The 20,684-nt window shown below is 46.7% G+C and overlaps 2 protein-coding genes across 2 annotated transcripts in view; both read left to right on the top strand.

The window, feature by feature from the left end:
• Positions 1 to 7,166, top strand: part of LOC139756021 (ryanodine receptor-like) — a 127,177-nt gene extending 120,011 nt beyond the window's left edge. Inside the window, exon 2 of the mRNA XM_071674966.1 lies at positions 6,915 to 7,166. Coding sequence (XP_071531067.1) covers positions 6,915 to 7,151 — 237 coding nt within the window. The 3' untranslated portion in view covers positions 7,152 to 7,166. The remainder of the gene's footprint in view (positions 1 to 6,914) is intronic.
• LOC139756016 (ryanodine receptor-like) overlaps positions 1 to 20,684 on the top strand; it is a 494,517-nt gene that overhangs the window by 341,066 nt on the left and 132,767 nt on the right.

Genomic DNA, 20,684 nt, shown 5'->3' on the forward strand with positions numbered 1-20,684 from the left:
CTTGCTGCCTTTATTCATTCTCGTCGCCACCCCGTCACACATGAAAAGACAACCCCCTCCTCCCGCATGCGCGCGAGATAGCGCTAGGAAAAGACAACAAAGGCCACATTCGTTCACACTCAGTCTCTAGCTGTCATGTATAAAGCACCGAAACCACAGCTCCCTTTCCACATCTAGGCCCCACAGAACTTTCAATGGTTTACTCCAGACGCTTCACATGCCCTGGTTCAATGCAGTGACAGCACGTCGACCCCGGTATACCACATTATTCCAATTCACTCTATTCCTTGCACACCTTTCACCCTCCTGCATGTTCAGGCCCTGATCGCTCAAAATCTTTTTCACTCCATCTTTCCACCTCCAATTTGGTCTCCCACTTCTCCTCGTTCCTTCCACCTCTTGCACATATATCCTCTTGGTCAATCTTTCCTCACTCATTCTGTTCATATGACCAAACCATTTGAAAACACCCTCTCCTGCTCTCTCAGCCACACTCTTTTTATCACCAAACATCTCTCTTACCCTTTCATTACTTATTCGATCGATCAAACCACCTCACACTACATATTGTCTTCAAACATCTCATTTCCAACACATCCACCCTCCACCGCACAACTCTATCTATAGCCCAGGCCTTGCAACCATATAACATTGTTGGAACCACTATTCCTTCAAATATACCCATTTTTGCTTTCCGAGATAATGTTCTCGCCTTCCACACATTTTTCAACACTCCCAGGACTTTCGCCCCCTCCCCCACCCAAATTAAACAACCATGGAGACATCACGCACCCTTGCCGCAAACCGACATTCACCGAGAACCAACCACTTTCCTCTCTTCCTACTCGTACACATGCCTTACATCCTCGATAAAAACTTTTCACTGCTTCTAACATCTTGCCTCCCACACCATATATTCTTAATACCTTCCACAGAGCATCTCTATCAACTCTATCATATGCCTTCTCCAGATCCATAAATGCTACATAGCGTTCTGAGGGCATTTAGTTTTTGTGTTGTGGTGAGGGGAGTGAATGCCAGGTGCATGTCGTATGTGATGCATAGAATGGCTGGTGTTTTGCTTGTTAGGAGAGACTGTCCGTTCTAGGTAACTGGAGGGTGTAAGCTGGATTCGTGTCTGTCTGGGGTTAGAAGTGTGATTGAAGACTTCTTTGGAGATGCAGACATGCTGTTCTTTATTCCAGTTGTGTAAGGAAGTGATGCATGTTTGATGTTGCTACTGTGGTGCTCGGGTGCTGTGATGTTACTGTGAGGTCGTCTGCATACGAAAAGACCTGAATGTTGAGGTTTGCCTGAGGTAACAGGAGGTGGTGTAGGAAGATATTGAAGAGCGTAGGAGAAAGAACTGCTCCTGTCTTGTAAAAATTCAGACCATTTTTTTTTTTTTCATTTTATGACACCATGAAAGTTTTCTATTGAAAATTCAGGGAAACTTTGAAGATAGAGGATCAGACTCGGGCATGTGCGGGACCCCAGGGCCTCTCTGTTATCGTGGCCTGTCACCACCACTATTACCGTGACTTGCACCGCCACCGTTACCATCATTGCCAATCGTCACGCCACCATCAGGACCTGTGACGCTGGGTTACAGTCAGTTAGGCGCAGGAATACTGCCAAGAGCTCCCATTACTCAGTGTCCCTGACGATGGTGCAGCAGACAGACCCCGCTCCCCGTCCGCACCTTTGCGTCCACCTTTTCCAACTATACTTTCCTCCGATGCCTCAGAAAAATATATCTTTTTTCATCGATTTGAATTTTGATTAAAACTGAGTCTAATCCTTGGAGAGGAACCAGTTGAATATTATATTTTCTTTTGAAGGAAATTATTTATATATATGGCGCCATACTTTGGTAACATCAAGTGAGGGTCTGACGCCAACTTAGCTGATGCCAACATTGTCAAAACAGTTACAATGTAGACAGTTCTGGTGCATACTTCTGCCTTGGCTATAGTTACTTCAACTTATTTCGTTTAATGGAGTCATTTATGTTGCTTCCTCATGCAGGGTTGTTATTTTTGGGATTTTTTTTTCTCCTTTTTTTCAGATTTCTTTCTAAAGTTAGATTTTTGGATCAATGCTCAGATATACCCTCGAATGGCCGTGCGTTCATTGGAAGCGAAGAGGCGAGGGGCGACATTGTGGAAAACAACTGACAAATCTTGCTTTCATACGTTCCTATTCTCTCTCTCTCTCTCTCTCTCTCTCTCTCTCTCTCTCTCTCTCTCTCTCTCTCTCTCTCTCTCCCCTCGAGAGCGGGTTCGTGGCCCCATCTTCATTTACGTTTTTAGTTGAAGGAATGACTTTAGTTCAGGCTGGGAACTGCTGCCCAGTGGACTGATGCCACCTGCGTGGGAGCCCTGGGTAACTCAGTTTTTTTCTTTTTTCTCTTTTGGGGGGTACAACCCACCGCGGAGGGCGGCCCATCCTCTATAACCCACACCCACAACCCACAACCCACCGTGGAGTACGGCCCATCCTCTAACACCCACACACACGGCGCACACACACACACACACACACACACACACACACACACACACACACACACACACACACACACATTGCTGGTCTTGGGTCATTCCCTCTTTTCCTTTTCCAGTGAAAGGGAAGGGAAGTTATTAAAGATGGACTTTCCACCCGTCCCTCCCTCTGAACACACACACACTTACCATAGGATGTGGAATCAGTCAAGGGCACAATTCCCTCGGTGTGTACATCTACGAGGCATTGTACTACGGTATACGATACGAGATCAGAATCTGAGATAGCGAGTCGCAGCGGACTTCTTGACCGCAGTTGTACCCGTCGGACTAGAAGCTCGTCAACTTAGGTCACTACTTGTGAGGACATCATTTCAAGCTCAGGTCACTGCTGTGTGTCTACGCGCGTGCGTGGACACACAACCATACACATTTTCGCAAAAGTGTGTATGTTTGTATTTGATTGTGATTTTTCTTGGGTGTGTGATGTGTGTTTCACTGTGTCTGTAAGGTATGTGTACAAATTACGTTACCCTTGGACTTTGCAAGAGGTAGGTGGATGTTGTAGGTGGCAGGTGAGTATGGTAAGAAAAGGTGAATGTGATAAGCGTAGGTGAGTGCGGTATGGGGCAGACGAGTATGGCAGGGAGTAAATGAGTATGACGGTGGCAGGTGGGAGGTTAAAGTGGTAGGGGCAACAGAGTGTGGTTGGTTGCAGGTGAGTGTGGGAATTGGCTGTTGGGTGTGATAAGGGGAGGTGAGTATGGTAGGGGGCAGGTGAGTGCAGTATGGGGGCAAAAGAGCACGGTACTGGATAGGTAGGTGTGGTAGAGGGGTAAGTTGGTGTGGTAGGTGGCAAGTAGATGTGGCAAGTAGTAGGTGAGTGTATTAGAGAGTAGGTGAGTGTGTGGTAGGGAGCAGATGGGTGCGGTAAGAGACAGGAGAGTGTGGTAAGAGACAGGAGAGTGTGGTAAGAGACAGGAGAGTGTGGTGAGCGGCAGGTGAATGTGTGGTAGGGAGCAGGTGAGTGTGGTAAGTGGTAGGTGAGTGGTGTAGAGAATCAGGATGATGAACCATCATTCGTTTCGAAAGACTGGTATCCAGACACTTCTTAACTCAAAGAAAAAGAGTAATGGCGAAATTAGTAGAAAATATACATAGAATTGTTGTTTTCAGTAAAAAAAAAAAAGATGCAGTTTATCCAGGCCATGTTAATGAGGTCACGTAGGTAAACACCATCCATTATACACACGAAAATAGAAATGACTTTATCTCATGACGAGAGTCAACATCCCCAGGTAATAAGTCATCATGCTCAAGCGTTCAGGTCGTCGTACTCAACGCTGAAGTCATCGTACTCAAGGTTGCAGGTCAACGTACTCAAGGGTTCAGGTTATCGTACTCAAGGGATGAACTGATGGCACTCAAGGGTTCAAGTCATCGTACTCAAGGATTCAGGTCATCGTATTTAAGAGATTAGGTCATCGTACTCAGGGGTTCAAGTCATCGAACTCAAGGGTTAAACTCATCCCAGCATTGACTCTAAGGTACAGAACTTGAGGTGATTTGAGTAACATAATTCTTGATATCAAACTCGCATATCTAATAAGCTTTTCTGGTGCAGTGTTACTTCACGTTAAAAGAAGCTCCCAGATTGGCTTCTCCTTTTAGCACATACGTACACGCGTGGTTATCAATTACGTCTTTGTGATGGTTTAACCACATGTGTGACGTATTAATCATATTTATCAATTATGTATGTATAACCTCAATGAGAGAGAGAGAGAGAGAGAGAGAGAGAGAGAGAGAGAGAGAGAGAGAGAGAGAGAGAGAGAGAGAGAGAGAGAGAGAGAGAGAGAGAAGCAGTTGGGGCGCATTACCCACACACATCTCTCTCTCTCTCTCTCTCTCTCTCTCTCTCTCTCTCTCTCTCTCTCTCTCTCTCTCTCTCTCTCTCTCTGACTCCCTCCTCCCACTCTCTTGCGGTGGAAACTATTGATTAGCTGTCACTATCGACAGGTCACTTGCCCTACGATAATGACTAACCTCCCTTGAGCACGATGGTGCGACCCTTGAGCAAGACTGTGTGTTTGTTATCCCCAGGAGCAAGGCGAACGTGCGACGGTTTCTTTTTTCTTTTTTTTTTCCACGCGCACGACGGCACGATTGCCTGGCCTTTGACCCTTTCATGATCAAGGGTCGTCTCGCTGTGCTTAAAAGACTAATTGCGGTCAAAGGCCAGGGGGAAGTCCTCGCTGCCGGAGGGGCAAGAGGAGAACGAGACACAGTTTCCATGTCATACAGGATGGGTCTGTCACCTCCACACAGCACAGTACATTCGAGTCTATTGGCATAATTCATCTGCCTCTGTGTGTTTGTAAGAACTGTCGTAGAGGAAACGTGGTATTGATTATTATTTGCCTCGAGAATTATCAGATGTCATCTGCTTTCATTTCATTCAGACTGACTTTAAAAGACGAAGAATTTGATTGGCTATTTGTCCCGCCATCAGCAAAACGGAACGAAAAAAACACAAACTCATTGATTTGCTAAGATCTTTTATATCTTGATATTAGTCTCTCTCTCTCTCTCTCTCTCTCTCTCTCTCTCTCTCTCTCTCTCTCTCTCTCTCTCTCTCTCTCTCTCTCATATTCAGCTCTCATACGTTTATATATTCATTTTATCAGACTTTGTCGCTGTCTCACGCGTTAGCGAGTTAACGCATAGAAACAAACGAAAGAACGGCCCAACCCACCCACATACACATGTATATACATAAACGCCCACACACGGACATATGCATACCCATACATTTCAACATATACATACATATACATACACAGACATGTACATATATACACGTGTACAAATTCACACATGCTGCATTCATCCATTCTCGTCGCCACCCCGCCACGCATGAAATGGCATCCCCCTCCCCCCGCGAGAGCGCGAGGTAACGCTTGGAAAAGACAACAAAGGCCACATTCGTTCACAGTCAGTCTATAGCTGTCATGTGTAATGCACGGAAACCACAGCTCCCTCTTCACATCCAGGCCCCACAAAACTTTCCATGGATTACCCCAGACGTTTCTCATGCTCTGGTTCAATCCATTGACAGCACGTCGACCCCGGTATACCACATCGTTCCAATTCACTCTATTCCTTGCATGCCTTTCAACCTCCTGTATGTTCAGGCCCCGATCGCTCAAAATCTTTTCATTCCATCTTTCCACCTCCAATTTGGTCTCCCACTTCTCTTCGTTCCCTTCACCCCTGACACATATATCCTCTTTGTCAATCTTTCCTCACTCATTCTTTCCATGTGACCAAACCATTTCAATACACCATCTTCTGCTAGACACCCTCTTCTGCCCTCTCAACCACACTCTTTTTACTACCACACATCTCTCTTACCCTTTCATTACTTACTCGATCAAACCACCTCCCATCACATATTGTCCTCAAACATCTCATTTCCAACACATCCACCCTCCACAAAACCCTATTATAGTCCATGCCTCGCAACCATATAACAATGGTTTGGCACTCCTAACTCATAGAATTTAAGGAAAAATCAGTTTTCTTAAATGATATGCCAATTTATGCAACTACTGACCTCCAAAATCTAATGAGTTCGTCACAGCCACAGTGGGCTGAAAGTAGGAACTCATCTTTTTTTTTCGTGTACTGTTCATGAGTTATTGTGTTGACGGGAATGTGTTGACAGACAGACAGACAGATGCAGGACTGGAGACATTATGTCCGGGTTACACTTTTGTAGAGACGATATGTCAAAATTCAGGAACTATATTTCTTTTTTTTTTATATATATATACCGCGGTTGATCTACACTTTCATGAAAGAAATAACATCAAAGTTGCTCACACAATGATGCGATAAGGTGACGGAAAGAGAGATCAGGTGTATGGATGTGTGTGTGTGTGTGTGTGTGTGTGTGTGTGTGTGTGTGTGTGTGTGTGTGTGTGTTAGTGTACGCCGTTTTCTCTCAGGTCAGCAACTTTAAACCAGTCTGCTTTGACTGTGGCGGCTGCTGGCCTCAGCTCTTTGTGTTCGTTGCTGGTAACTTGGCTGTAGATGTTGGCGAGGGTGTTACTGTCCTCCCTGTCACAATCTACTCCCTTGTCTTACGTGTATTATTAATGATAAGGATGATGACTTCTATCTGTATGATGTATTAATATATAATTACTGTATTATCATGTCTTTCTGATATCAATGTATTTCTAATTGTATGTGTATTGTAGAATGTTCAGTAATTATCGTGTATTATTACTGTGTTCGGAATGATTGTGATAAAGTGGGAGATAATCATTTAAGGATGTGCACGTGAGAAGCGACAGACTGATGTGCACGTGAGAAGCGACTGACTGAAGTTGTTTTGTCTTACAGGAGGACATGGTGTGCCTCTCCAGCACCGCCATCGGGGAGAGGGTGTGTCTGGCTGCCGAGGGCTTCGGGAACCGCACCTGCTTCCTCGAGAACATCGCCGACAAAGTGAGTTACGACCCATACGACGCTGTTTTCAATGTTCATTTTGAAAAGAGGAGAGATTCATGTTGCGTTTCCATAGCATACATGCTCAGGCATAGGTCTTGTGCCCCATCTATCCACCAGTCCACATGCTGAAGGGGAGCTGGGGGAAGGGCATCAAGGTTGCTGATAGCCGGTAGCGTGCACCGGGTCTCTAACCCGGGCGCGCATTGAATTGTAGCTGATGACGTAACCACTAGATCATCCAGGGCAACATTTTCTTTTATTACAAGTTATTACCGACCTATTAGTTTTGTATTGTATTCATGGATTTCTTTTTTTTTTTTTGCATATCTTATGATCTGCATAATTTCTCTTTAGTCATAGACATATATAAATGTTTTATGTATTTAAGATTATAACATATAAGTCTATGATAGCCACAACAAAGCTACATATAAGATGATATAGTGATGATGGAGTATAAAACTCTCTGATTCGAGTGTGCTTAGTGATATGCTGGTGCAGGAAATTTCCTGAACACACGACACTAAGAGCTTGTGTCTCTATAAGAATCTCAGTAGTGCCCCAGGCCATACCTATGTAGAATTCCACTTTTATGGAAACTTAACATGGAGTCCATTGACCTCCTTCCCTAGACACGGAGTCCACTGGTCTCTTGCCTGGGCATGGAGTTCATTAGCCTCCTTGTCCAGAAACGGAATCAGTTAATTGCCCAACGTGTCTGAGGATTTCGTGTCTCGCTGCATCCTGCGCCATCCTCATTCTTCCTTTATTGTTATTGAAAATTCGTTTTGGATTATATAGGTTATCAGTACAACTAAACAAAAAAAGATCCAGGAATTACTTTTACAGTCACTATTGATAGGGCTAATTCCCCTCCTTCTTTGTAGTCTCGTTCCCCTTTCGCTTTCATGTTTCAGTTACATTTCATCCCTTTAGTAAGATTTGGTCGCCACTACAACGACAGAATCAGGTTATGTTCCCCGAAAATCCGTTCCTGGACTCTACGTCTTTTTCCTTCAAATTCGTATTGTACTTCGTTTCCACTGTGACACTCGTGTCACTTAACTTCTCTGACCTCTCTGAAGTAGTTGTGAGGCACATTTGTGACGACGATTCATAGAACCTTATTTTGTGTCCTATGTCAATTCAAGATACGTGATTTGGAGGCGAGAAATGTTGATATAGGTGAATAGATTATGCAGGTTTTATCACGGCTTTGACAAGGTGTCATGTTTGGTTCTCTGGAAGGTGCCAGAATCTATACATACTGGGGAGGTCTGATTTTACTTGTGCAAATTTCTTGCTGATATGATCTGTCATGAAGACCCTTGATGTTAGCGAGACCCAGGATTCCACAGCACTCCTTGTGGTCTGTCCTGTTACCTTCTGTGGTTATGTCGTTTGGTTTTATTCTTCCTGGCGTTACAGTAGTAAATTCGTTTTAATCTTCCAGTCCTTTTCGAATTAGTTTACTTTGCTTAGTCTCGTTGCCTCTGACGGTACTAAACGAGTATGTTCTGGGAGTGAGTTGTTCGAGATTACTGTTTCAGTGGCGCCGTCGGCGTAGTAGAAGTTATCCACGCTCATAGCATCAACCGGTGGGAGGATGCCCACTGCGTAAGTTACGCATAGTGTTGGTGATAAGACGGCGTCCTGGAGAGACCGACTTAATGGAGGGAATTTGTGTGACGTTGCAAAGTTGATGGTGATTTCTTCGGTGCGTTGGTATAGAAAGTGACACACTGTGTTAGAGGCTTTGCTCATGTCTCCGTGTATAACTGTTTTTCCATGTCCTCTGCAGACAGCGATTTTTCTTCTGCCGCAATCGCCATTGCTGAGGTGGTTTTGGTCTAGGAAGTCCACTCGATCTGTTTGATTCAACAACGATGATCAAGGTGGTCGCTGCCTTAGTCAGGACCGTGTCTACCGGGTGCATGGTGATGCTTTGTGACAAGCTTTAGGAGTCTTACTTTTGCCCCAGTTCTTGGTATGAGCTAGGGGTCATTTCCCCTTCTATATCATTGAGTTGACGATCTTTAGTCTCTCTCTCTCTCTCTCTCTCTCTCTCTCTCTCTCTCTCTCTCTCTCTCTCTCTCTCTCTCTCTCTCTCTCTCTCTCTCTCTCTCTCTCTCCAGAGGGCATTCTATCCTTATTTCACGTTCTTCCTTCGGTCTCTCGTTCCTGATGCACACCCCATTGAATTCCTCCTTTTCTTTTAGGTTTCTTAGTTTACCTTAAGTACCTCCTGGCTGCAAAGTCCTGTATTGGAAGAATCGTTGCTGATGTACTAACTGTATCTCATAATTCCATTTGTTTTCTTAGCTCAGATGTTACATATGATATCTCTGTACCAAGGGACCGTAATCTTTATGAGCCGGTCAGCCGCTGTATTAGCAAGTAATCAGTCATCGACCACAGACTGCCACATGCGGTAGACGTGTAACATGTGTTAAAAACTATTTCAAGGGATTGTGAAAAGTGAAATTAGCAATAAAGAATGCGGACCATATTGTACATTTAGATATACAGACTAAATATTGAAGTAGCATGATATGAGGTTGTTTTGAAAAAGCGTAACATAAGACTGGTTTTTCAGCACCAAATAAGATATGATGAATAAGAGCAGATACAAAGCAAGACACGTTTACCGCGATTCTTTTAGAATCATTCTCGTATCTCCGGCGTTTTTCCCCCTCTGTCGCTTGCCTTTGCTTCCTATTGACCGAAAATCCAATTAATCACACCAAACTTGGTCAACTCTTCAAACTTGCTGGCCGCACATCACATTTTTTGCTCGACGTTCTCCCAGCCGCATATATAGAATTCATGGCAGAGAAAATGGTAGGTGTGGATCCCTTGCTCTGTAGCCTTCTGTATTTTTTTTTCCTTTTCATGTCTTTCTTCCTTTGTAAATATTTCCTTTTTGCCTGGAGTATCGTCCTTCTCCAGTTCAAACATCACCCGTGATTTACGTCTGTTTACCTCCATCTTTTCTGACGTTCTTAGTTTTGGTGCTCTGTGTGTGTGTGTGTGTGTGTGTGTGTGTGTGTGTGTGTGTGTGTGTGTGTGTGGATGTATAATCACATGTTTGTAGGTGGAGGGAGCTGTGCGCTCCTGGGGTCCCATCTCTTTGATTTTCTCTACTATCTTATAACATTTAAAGTAATGTATGGTGCCCACGTTCATGATATCCTCACGTAGATTATTATTCTATTCATCCACCAGTCTTGTTGTATTAGATTACCTCGCATTTCTTGAGACACATATCTTTCTAGATATCATATAATGGCCTCTGGTTCTTTTATCCTGGCATCTTTCGAAGAACTGTTCCGTATTTACTTCATCAAATCGGTTCAGAAACTTAAAGGTTTTGATCAGGTTACCCCTTGCTCTTCTCTCATCCATAGTGAAATGAAATGTAAGGTTGCTCACCTTTTCTTTAACTCAGCTTTCCTAATTCAGATACCATCTTTGTTGCCCATCTTTGGACCTCTTTCAGTTTTCTGTGCATCTGTTGGTGCGGCGACTAAACGTGTGAAACGTTTTCTAGTCTTATCCTAAAGTCGGTTGTGAACAACTTGCTAAATATTTCTTAAGTCATTTACCTGATTGGAAATCTGATATTTTCCAGTTGCCAGTTTGTCTCATTTGCTATCCTTCTGTTCCGCCCGCGCATTTGCCTTTTGCTAAGTCAGTTTATTTCAATCATCCACTAATTCTTTTGAATTATAAAAGCAAGTTTCTTTTCAGTTTCAAGTTATGGCCTATGATTATCCCGTCGCTGCACCCCTCGAAGAACTGATCACTAATCTTCATCAATGAACTGATTTAGATAGAGATTTAGAAGGTTGTGATCAGACCGCTCTTCACTCTGTGATTGCTATATTTGTGCTATGGGGAGAGAGATTTACGTTCGTGTTGCCTCATCTCAACACATATGTACCTGAGTATGTATAAACACACTCACACACCCCAGGCTGAGCCAGATACCCCTTTATCGACCAGCCTTGAGGGGAGGATGAACACCTGGATTGAGTGTGGGGCGACTGCCACGCCCCAGAATTCGAATCCATACTAGAATGGATGCGGCATCGAATAGAACGCTATGGGCTGAAGTGGATGTGTTGGAAATGAAACGCCTTAGGATAGTACATGATCTGGGAAGGGATGATCGGGGGAGAAATGACAGTGCCACCGACGGGTGTGGCAGAGAGGAGTTTAGCATTACGAACAGTCTGGCTGAAAGTGTCGTCCAGGGTCGGTCGAGATGGTTCAGACATGTGGACATGATGGCCGAAGAAAGGCTGATTAAGAAGACATAAAAGTCAGAAATAGAGAGAGGAACGATCGAGGAGGTGATAGAAGGTCGGAGAGAAGGGAGCCTAGGGGATATCGGTACCTGATCGTTCAGTGAGGCGAGAGGCATATATGTGATCAAATAAATTGGATCGATATGGTATATAAGGGGCGACGAGCTGTCATTAAGCCGAACCAGAGCAGGTGGACCTGTGAAGAGACTCTATAGAGTGGTTTGTGGGTGTTGACACTAGATAGGAGGCTCTGGTGTCTGTTCTTTGTGCGTGACAAGGAGACAAAATATATGTAAATAAAGCCATTGTTCGTTTCTTCTTGTTGCTCTCTTGCTAAGACGTGAAAGACATTTGTAAAGAAGTGCCTCTGCCAGGTTAAGGCCTGACATATCTATAAGTGTGAGAAAATGAAAAATATAAAGTTCAAGAGTGGGGCACCACGATTATAAAACTCCCTCCCTGTACAATACAGAAAAACAATTACAAATAGATATATACACACACACTCACACACACACTCACACACATATATATATATATAGTCCATATGAACGCGCACATCCACAGAACTTGCCAACCTCCAACAGTCATGCTCGAACCCGGGACCTTATGCGTGGTAGGTGGGATAGACTGCTGGCAGGTGTATGTCTGTATACCCGCACTGGTCATGTGTAAGTAGGGAGGCATATATGTTGACGTGTTTATATGAAGTGTCACTAGATGCACATCTTGTTTATACAACCACAAAAGACAACGGAAATTTCTCGTTGATAAATTGCTGAAAATGCTGGCCAGTGGACGCATTGCGACACACACACACACACACACACACACACACACACACACACACACACACACACACACACACACACACACTTGTCATTTCCAGCACGCCACCGGCCGCTAATATGATCACAGTAAAAAGAGACAACAAAGGGGGATCCCAACCGCGTTCATGGTTCTCATGGTCTAATTTAGCTTTTATCTCCATTACAGACCAGACGAGAGACTGTACCATTACCGTGTTGTATCCTGAAGCTGAAATTACTGTATTTTCCTTCTTTGACCCGTGGCTATTTGATTATTGAATGGTCTGACGGATTTAGCTCAGAACGACCTCTTCGTAGGTGCATTTTAACTAGACGAAAACTTTATGCTCAGAAGACGACAGAAAGATTTATGAAGTGGTCTACTCTTGTCTGGCAAAGTGTCGACGTGGGTTCTTTGTCACCTGGTTATGACGACAAAAACAATGAATGTTTCATGATTTTGGACGGACCAGATAGACTGGAACAGCTACACACACACACACACAGCACACACACACACACACACACACACACACACACACACACACACACACACACAAGTCCACGCTTAATGTATACCAGTTCTGAGGTTTATGGATGAAGGGAGAGAGGAATCCTCTCTTTCTCTCTCTCTCTCTCTCTCTCTCTCTCTCTCTCTCTCTCTCTCTCTCTCTCTCTCTCTCTCTCTCTCTCCTCATCGTGAAGGAATGTCTTTTTAAGCACCATTTTTTGGAGATTTTGTTGATAGTTCATGTTTATTTACGTCATCTGTTACATAAAGAGTTACAGTTGTTCTAGAGTGAAATACCGACTGGGACATCCATTTTCAAGTCAATATAGGAGGGTATGAAAATGTAATCTTAGTTCAGGGTTAATGTTCATACCTCTTTCCTTCCTGCCTCAGTGTGATAACATCTTCCCTCCCTACCCCAGAGTAGTCCCGTCTCCCTCTTGCCTCATTGTAGCCACATCTGTCCGCTCTACCTCAACGTAGCTACTCCCTCTCTGCCACTAGTGTAGCCACTCCCTCTCTGCCACTAGTGTAGTTACCCTTCTCTGCCACTAGTGTAGCTACTGCCTCTCTGCCACTAGTGTAGCTACCCCTTCTCTGCCACTAGTGTAGCTACTCCCTCTCTGCCACTAGTGTAGCTACCCCTTCTCTGCCACTAGTGTAGCTACCCCTTCTCTCACTAGTGTAGCTACTCCCTCTCTGCCACTAGTGTAGCTACTCCCTCTCTGCCACTAGTGTAGCTACCCCTTCTCTCACTAGTGTAGCTACCCCTTCTCTCACTAGTGTAGCTACTCCCTCTCTCACTAGTATAGCTACTCCCTCTCTGTCACTAGTGTAGCTACCCCTTCTCTCACTAGTGTAGCTACTCCCTCTCTGTCACTAGTGTAGCTACTCCCTCTCTGTCACTAGTGTAGCTACCCCTTCTCTGCCACTAGTGTAGCCACTCCCTCTCTGCCACTAGTGTAGCTACCCCTTCTCTGCCACTAGTGTAGCTACTCCCTCTCTTCCACTAGTGTAGCTACTCCCTCTCTGTCACTAATGTAGCTACTCCCTCTCTGTCACTAATGTAGCTACTCCCTCTCTGCCACTAGTGTAGCTACTCCCTCTCTGTCACTAGTGTAGCTACCCCTTCTCTCACTAGTGTAGCTACCCCTTCTCTCACTAGTGTAGCTACTCCCTCTCTGCCACTAGTGTAGCTACTCCCTCTCTGTCACTAGTGTAGCTACTCCCTCTCTGTCACTAGTGTAGCTACTCCCTCTCTGTCACTAGTGTAGCTACTCCCTCTCTGTCACTAGTGTAGCTACTCCCTCTCTGTCACTAGTGTAGCTACCCCTTCTCTGCCACTAGTGTAGCCACTCCCTCTCTGCCACTAGTGTAGCTACTCCCTCTCTGCCACTAGTGTAGCCACTCCCTCTCTGCCACTAGTGTAGCTACTCCCTCTCTGTCACTAGTGTAGCTACCCCTTCTCTGCCACTAGTGTAGCTACTCCCTCTCTGCCACTAGTGTAGCCACTCCCTCTCTGCCACTAGTGTAGCTACTCCCTCTCTGCCACTAGTGTAGCCACTCCCTCTCTGCCACTAGTGTAGCTACCCCTTCTCTGCCACTAGTGTAGCTACCCCTTCTCTGCCACTAGTGTAGCTACTCCCTCTCTGTCACTAGTGTAGCTACCCCTTCTCTGCCACTAGTGTAGCTACCCCTTCTCTGCCACTAGTGTAGCTACTCCCTCTCTGTCACTAGTGTAGCTACTCCCTCTCTGTCACTAGTGTAGCTACCCCTTCTCTGCCACTAGTGTAGCCACTCCCTCTCTGCCACTAGTGTAGCTACTCCCTCTCTGTCACTAGTGTAGCTACTCCCTCTCTGTCACTAGTGTAGCTACTCCCTCTCTGTCACTAGTGTAGCTACCCCTTCTCTGCCACTAGTGTAGCTACCCCTTCTCTGCCACTAGTGTAGCTACCCCTTCTCTGCCACTAGTGTAGCTACTCCCTCTCTGCCACTAGTGTAGCTACCCCTTCTCTGCCACTAGTGTAGCTACCCCTTCTCTGCCACTAGTGTAGCTACTCCCTCTCTGTCACTAGTGTAGCTACTCCCTCTCTGCCACTAGTGTAGCTACCCCTTCTCTGCCACTAGTGTAGCTACTCCCTCTCTGTCACTAGTGTAGCTACTCCCTCTCTGTCACTAGTGTAGCTACTCCCTCTCTGTCACTAGTGTAGCTACTCCCTCTCTGCCACTAGTGTAGCTACTCCCTCTCTGCCACTAGTGTAGCCACTCCCTCTCTGCCACTAGTGTAGCCACTCCCTCTCTGCCACTAGTGTAGCTACTCCCTCTCTGCCACTAGTGTAGCTACCCCTTCTCTGCCACTAGTGTAGCTACCCCTTCTCTGCCACTAGTGTAGCTACCCCTTCTCTGCCACTAGTGTAGCTACCCCTTCTCTGCCACTAGTGTAGCTACCCCTTCTCTGCCACTAGTGTAGCTACTCCCTCTCTGTCACTAGTGTAGCTACTCCCTCTCTGTCACTAGTGTAGCTACTCCCTCTCTGTCACTAGTGTAGCTACTCCCTCTCTGTCACTAGTGTAGCTACTCCCTCTCTGTCACTAGTGTAGCTACTCCCTCTCTGTCACTAGTGTAGCTACCCCTTCTCTGCCACTAGTGTAGCTACTCCCTCTCTGTCACTAGTGTAGCTACCCCTTCTCTCACTAGTGTAGCTACTCCCTCTCTGTCACTAGTGTAGCTACTCCCTCTCTGTCACTAGTGTAGCTACCCCTTCTCTGCCACTAGTGTAGCTACTCCCTCTCTGTCACTAGTGTAGCTACTCCCTCTCTGTCACTAGTGTAGCTACTCCCTCTCTGTCACTAGTGTAGCTACCCCTTCTCTCACTAGTGTAGCTACTCCCTCTCTGTCACTAGTGTAGCTACCCCTTCTCTGCCACTAGTGTAGCTACCCCTTCTCTGCCACTAGTGTAGCTACCCCTTCTCTGCCACTAGTGTAGCTACTCCCTCTCTGTCACTAGTGTAGCTACCCCTTCTCTGCCACTAGTGTAGCTACTCCCTCTCTGTCACTAGTGTAGCTACTCCCTCTCTGTCACTAGTGTAGCTACCCCTTCTCTGCCACTAGTGTAGCTACTCCCTCTCTGTCACTAGTGTAGCTACTCCCTCTCTGTCACTAGTGTAGCTACTCCCTCTCTGCCACTAGTGTAGCCACTCCCTCTCTGCCACTAGTGTAGCCACTCCCTCTCTGCCACTAGTGTAGCCACTCCCTCTCTGCCACTAGTGTAGCCACTCCCTCTCTGCCACTAGTGTAGCTACTCCCTCTCTGTCACTAGTGTAGCTACTCCCTCTCTGTCACTAGTGTAGCTACTCCCTCTCTGTCACTAGTGTAGCTACTCCCTCTCTGTCACTAGTGTAGCTACCCCTTCTCTGCCACTAGTGTAGCTACCCCTTCTCTGCCACTAGTGTAGCCACTCCCTCTCTGCCACTAGTGTAGCTACTCCCTCTCTGTCACTAGTGTAGCTACTCCCTCTCTGTCACTAGTGTAGCTACTCCCTCTCTGTCACTAGTGTAGCTACTCCCTCTCTGTCACTAGTGTAGCTACTCCCTCTCTGTCACTAGTGTAGCTACTCCCTCTCTGTCACTAGTGTAGCTACCCCTTCTCTGCCACTAGTGTAGCTACCCCTTCTCTCACTAGTGTAGCTACTCCCTCTCTGCCACTAGTGTAGCTACCCCTTCTCTCACTAGTGTAGCTACCCCTTCTCTGCCACTAGTGTAGCTACTCCCTCTCTGTCACTAGTGTAGCTACTCCCTCTCTGTCACTAGTGTAGCTACCCCTTCTCTGCCACTAGTGTAGCTACTCCCTCTCTGCCACTAGTGTAGCTACTCCCTCTCTGTCACTAGTGTAGCTACTCCCTCTCTGTCACTAGTGTAGCTACCCCTTCTCTGCCACTAGTGTAGCTACTCCCTCTCTGTCACTAGTGTAGCTACCCCTTCTCTGCCACTAGTGTAGCTACTCCCTCTCTGTCACTAGTGTAGCTACCCCTTCTCTGCCACTAGTGTAGCTACCCCTTCTCTCACTAGTGTAGCTACTCCCTCTCTGCCACTAGTGTAGCCACTCCCTCTCTGCCACTAGTGTAGCTACTCCCTCTCTGTCACTAGTGTAGCTACTCCCTCTCTGTCACTAGTGTAGCTACTCCCTCTCTGTCACTAGTGTAGCTACTCCCTCTCTGTCACTAGTGTAGCTACTCCCTCTCTGCCACTAGTGTAGCTACTCCCTCTCTGTCACTAGTGTAGCTACCCCTTCTCTGCCACTAGTGTAGCTACCCCTTCTCTGCCACTAGTGTAGCTACTCCCTCTCTGTCACTAGTGTAGCTACCCCTTCTCTCACTAGTGTAGCTACCCCTTCTCTGCCACTAGTGTAGCTACTCCCTCTCTGCCACTAGTGTAGCTACCCCTTCTCTGCCACTAGTGTAGCTACTCCCTCTCTGCCACTAGTGTAGCTACCCCTTCTCTGCCACTAGTGTAGCTACCCCTTCTCTCACTAGTGTAGCTACTCCCTCTCTGCCACTAGTGTAGCTACTCCCTCTCTGTCACTAGTGTAGCTACCCCTTCTCTCACTAGTGTAGCTACTCCCTCTCTGTCACTAGTGTAGCTACTCCCTCTCTGTCACTAGTGTAGCTACCCCTTCTCTGCCACTAGTGTAGCTACCCCTTCTCTGCCACTAGTGTAGCTACCCCTTCTCTGCCACTAGTGTAGCTACCCCTTCTCTGCCACTAGTGTAGCTACTCCCTCTCTGTCACTAGTGTAGCTACCCCTTCTCTCACTAGTGTAGCTACCCCTTCTCTGCCACTAGTGTAGCTACCCCTTCTCTGCCACTAGTGTAGCTACTCCCTCTCTGTCACTAGTGTAGCTACTCCCTCTCTGTCACTAGTGTAGCTACTCCCTCTCTGTCACTAGTGTAGCTACCCCTTCTCTGCCACTAGTGTAGCTACTCCCTCTCTGTCACTAGTGTAGCTACTCCCTCTCTGTCACTAGTGTAGCTACCCCTTCTCTGCCACTAGTGTAGCTACTCCCTCTCTGCCACTAGTGTAGCTACCCCTTCTCTGCCACTAGTGTAGCCACTCCCTCTCTGCCACTAGTGTAGCCACTCCCTCTCTGCCACTAGTGTAGCCACTCCCTCTCTGCCACTAGTGTAGCTACTCCCTCTCTGTCACTAGTGTAGCTACCCCTTCTCTGCCACTAGTGTAGCTACCCCTTCTCTGCCACTAGTGTAGCTACTCCCTCTCTGTCACTAGTGTAGCTACTCCCTCTCTGTCACTAGTGTAGCTACTCCCTCTCTGCCACTAGTGTAGCTACCCCTTCTCTGCCACTAGTGTAGCTACTCCCTCTCTGTCACTAGTGTAGCTACTCCCTCTCTGTCACTAGTGTAGCTACCCCTTCTCTCACTAGTGTAGCTACTCCCTCTCTGTCACTAGTGTAGCTACCCCTTCTCTGCCACTAGTGTAGCTACCCCTTCTCTGCCACTAGTGTAGCTACTCCCTCTCTGTCACTAGTGTAGCTACTCCCTCTCTGCCACTAGTGTAGCTACTCCCTCTCTGTCACTAGTGTAGCTACTCCCTCTCTGTCACTAGTGTAGCTACTCCCTCTCTGTCACTAGTGTAGCTACCCCTTCTCTGCCACTAGTGTAGCTACCCCTTCTCTGCCACTAGTGTAGCTACCCCTTCTCTGCCACTAGTGTAGCTACCCCTTCTCTCACTAGTGTAGCTACCCCTTCTCTCACTAGTGTAGCTACTCCCTCTCTGTCACTAGTGTAGCTACTCCCTCTCTGTCACTAGTGTAGCTACCCCTTCTCTGCCACTAGTGTAGCTACCCCTTCTCTGCCACTAGTGTAGCTACTCCCTCTCTGCCACTAGTGTAGCTACTCCCTCTCTGTCACTAGTGTAGCTACTCCCTCTCTGCCACTAGTGTAGCTACTCCCTCTCTGCCACTAGTGTAGCTACCCCTTCTCTGCCACTAGTGTAGCTACCCCTTCTCTGCCACTAGTGTAGCTACTCCCTCTCTGTCACTAGTGTAGCTACTCCCTCTCTGTCACTAGTGTAGCTACTCCCTCTCTGTCACTAGTGTAGCTACCCCTTCTCTGCCACTAGTGTAGCTACTCCCTCTCTGTCACTAGTGTAGCTACCCCTTCTCTGCCACTAGTGTAGCTACCCCTTCTCTCACTAGTGTAGCTACTCCCTCTCTGTCACTAGTGTAGCTACCCCTTCTCTGCCACTAGTGTAGCCACTCCCTCTCTGCCACTAGTGTAGCTACTCCCTCTCTGCCACTAGTGTAGCTACTCCCTCTCTGTCACTAGTGTAGCTACTCCCTCTCTGTCACTAGTGTAGCTACTCCCTCTCTGTCACTAGTGTAGCTACCCCTTCTCTGCCACTAGTGTAGCTACTCCCTCTCTGTCACTAGTGTAGCTACTCCCTCTCTGTCACTAGTGTAGCTACCCCTTCTCTGCCACTAGTGTAGCTACTCCCTCTCTGTCACTAGTGTAGCTACCCCTTCTCTGCCACTAGTGTAGCTACCCCTTCTCTGCCACTAGTGTAGCTACCCCTTCTCTGCCACTAGTGTAGCCACTCCCTCTCTGCCACTAGTGTAGCCACTCCCTCTCTGCCACTAGTGTAGCTACTCCCTCTCTGTCACTAGTGTAGCTACTCCCTCTCTGTCACTAGTGTAGCTACTCCCTCTCTGCCACTAGTGTAGCTACTCCCTCTCTGTCACTAGTGTAGCTACTCCCTCTCTGTCACTAGTGTAGCTACCCCTTCTCTGCCACTAGTGTAGCTACTCCCTCTCTGTCACTAGTGTAGCTACTCCCTCTCTGTCACTAGTGTAGCTACTCCCTCTCTGTCACTAGTGTAGCTACTCCCTCTCTGCCACTAGTGTAGCTACTCCCTCTCTGTCACTAGTGTAGCTACTCCCTCTCTGTCACTAGTGTAGCTACTCCCTCTCTGTCACTAGTGTAGCTACCCCTTCTCTGCCACTAGTGTAGCTACCCCTTCTCTGCCACTAGTGTAGCTACTCCCTCTCTGCCACTAGTGTAGCTACTCCCTCTCTGTCACTAGTGTAGCTACTCCCTCTCTGTCACTAGTGTAGCTACTCCCTCTCTGTCACTAGTGTAGCTACTCCCTCTCTGTCACTAGTGTAGCTACTCCCTCTCTGTCACTAGTGTAGCTACTCCCTCTCTGTCACTAGTGTAGCTACTCCCTCTCTGTCACTAGTGTAGCTACTCCCTCTCTGTCACTAGTGTAGCTACTCCCTCTCTGTCACTAGTGTAGCTACTCCCTCTCTGTCACTAGTGTAGCTACTCCCTCTCTGTCACTAGTGTAGCTACTCCCTCTCTGTCACTAGTGTAGCTACCCCTTCTCTGCCACTAGTGTAGCTACTCCCTCTCTGTCACTAGTGTAGCTACCCCTTCTCTGCCACTAGTGTAGCTACTCCCTCTCTGTCACTAGTGTAGCTACTCCCTCTCTGTCACTAGTGTAGCTACTCCCTCTCTGCCATAGTTAACACTACATAAATGACCATGTCTTGTAATATCATGTCTTGTCATGTTATGTTTAGTTAGGGTATGAGTCAGGCAGTTACCTAGCAGTAATACCAATAGTAACACGTGGTGGACCTCTCATCTCTGTAGCTTTTTTTGGTGGTAACATTTGTCCTTCAAGTGTGTGAGTGTGTGGTGGCAATACTGATTCTTTTGGAATGTCCGGTGGCATCTGTTGCATCGTTGAGTTTTTCAAGTAACTGTTATGGTATCACTGATCCTCCATGTATATGTCGTGGTAACACTGATCTTCCAGGTATCTGTTTTGGTACGACTGTTCTCCATGTTTTATGTTGTGGTAACACTGATCTTCCAGGTATCTCTTATGGTATCACTGAACCTTCATATATGTGTTGTGGCTACACTGATCTTTCAGGTGTATACTGTGGTATCACTGATCTTCCATGTATGCTTTATGGTAACACTGATCTTCCAGGTATCTGTTATGGTGTTACTG

Source organism: Panulirus ornatus, chromosome 20 (assembly GCF_036320965.1).
Source record: "Panulirus ornatus isolate Po-2019 chromosome 20, ASM3632096v1, whole genome shotgun sequence".
NCBI lineage: Eukaryota > Metazoa > Arthropoda > Malacostraca > Decapoda > Palinuridae > Panulirus > Panulirus ornatus.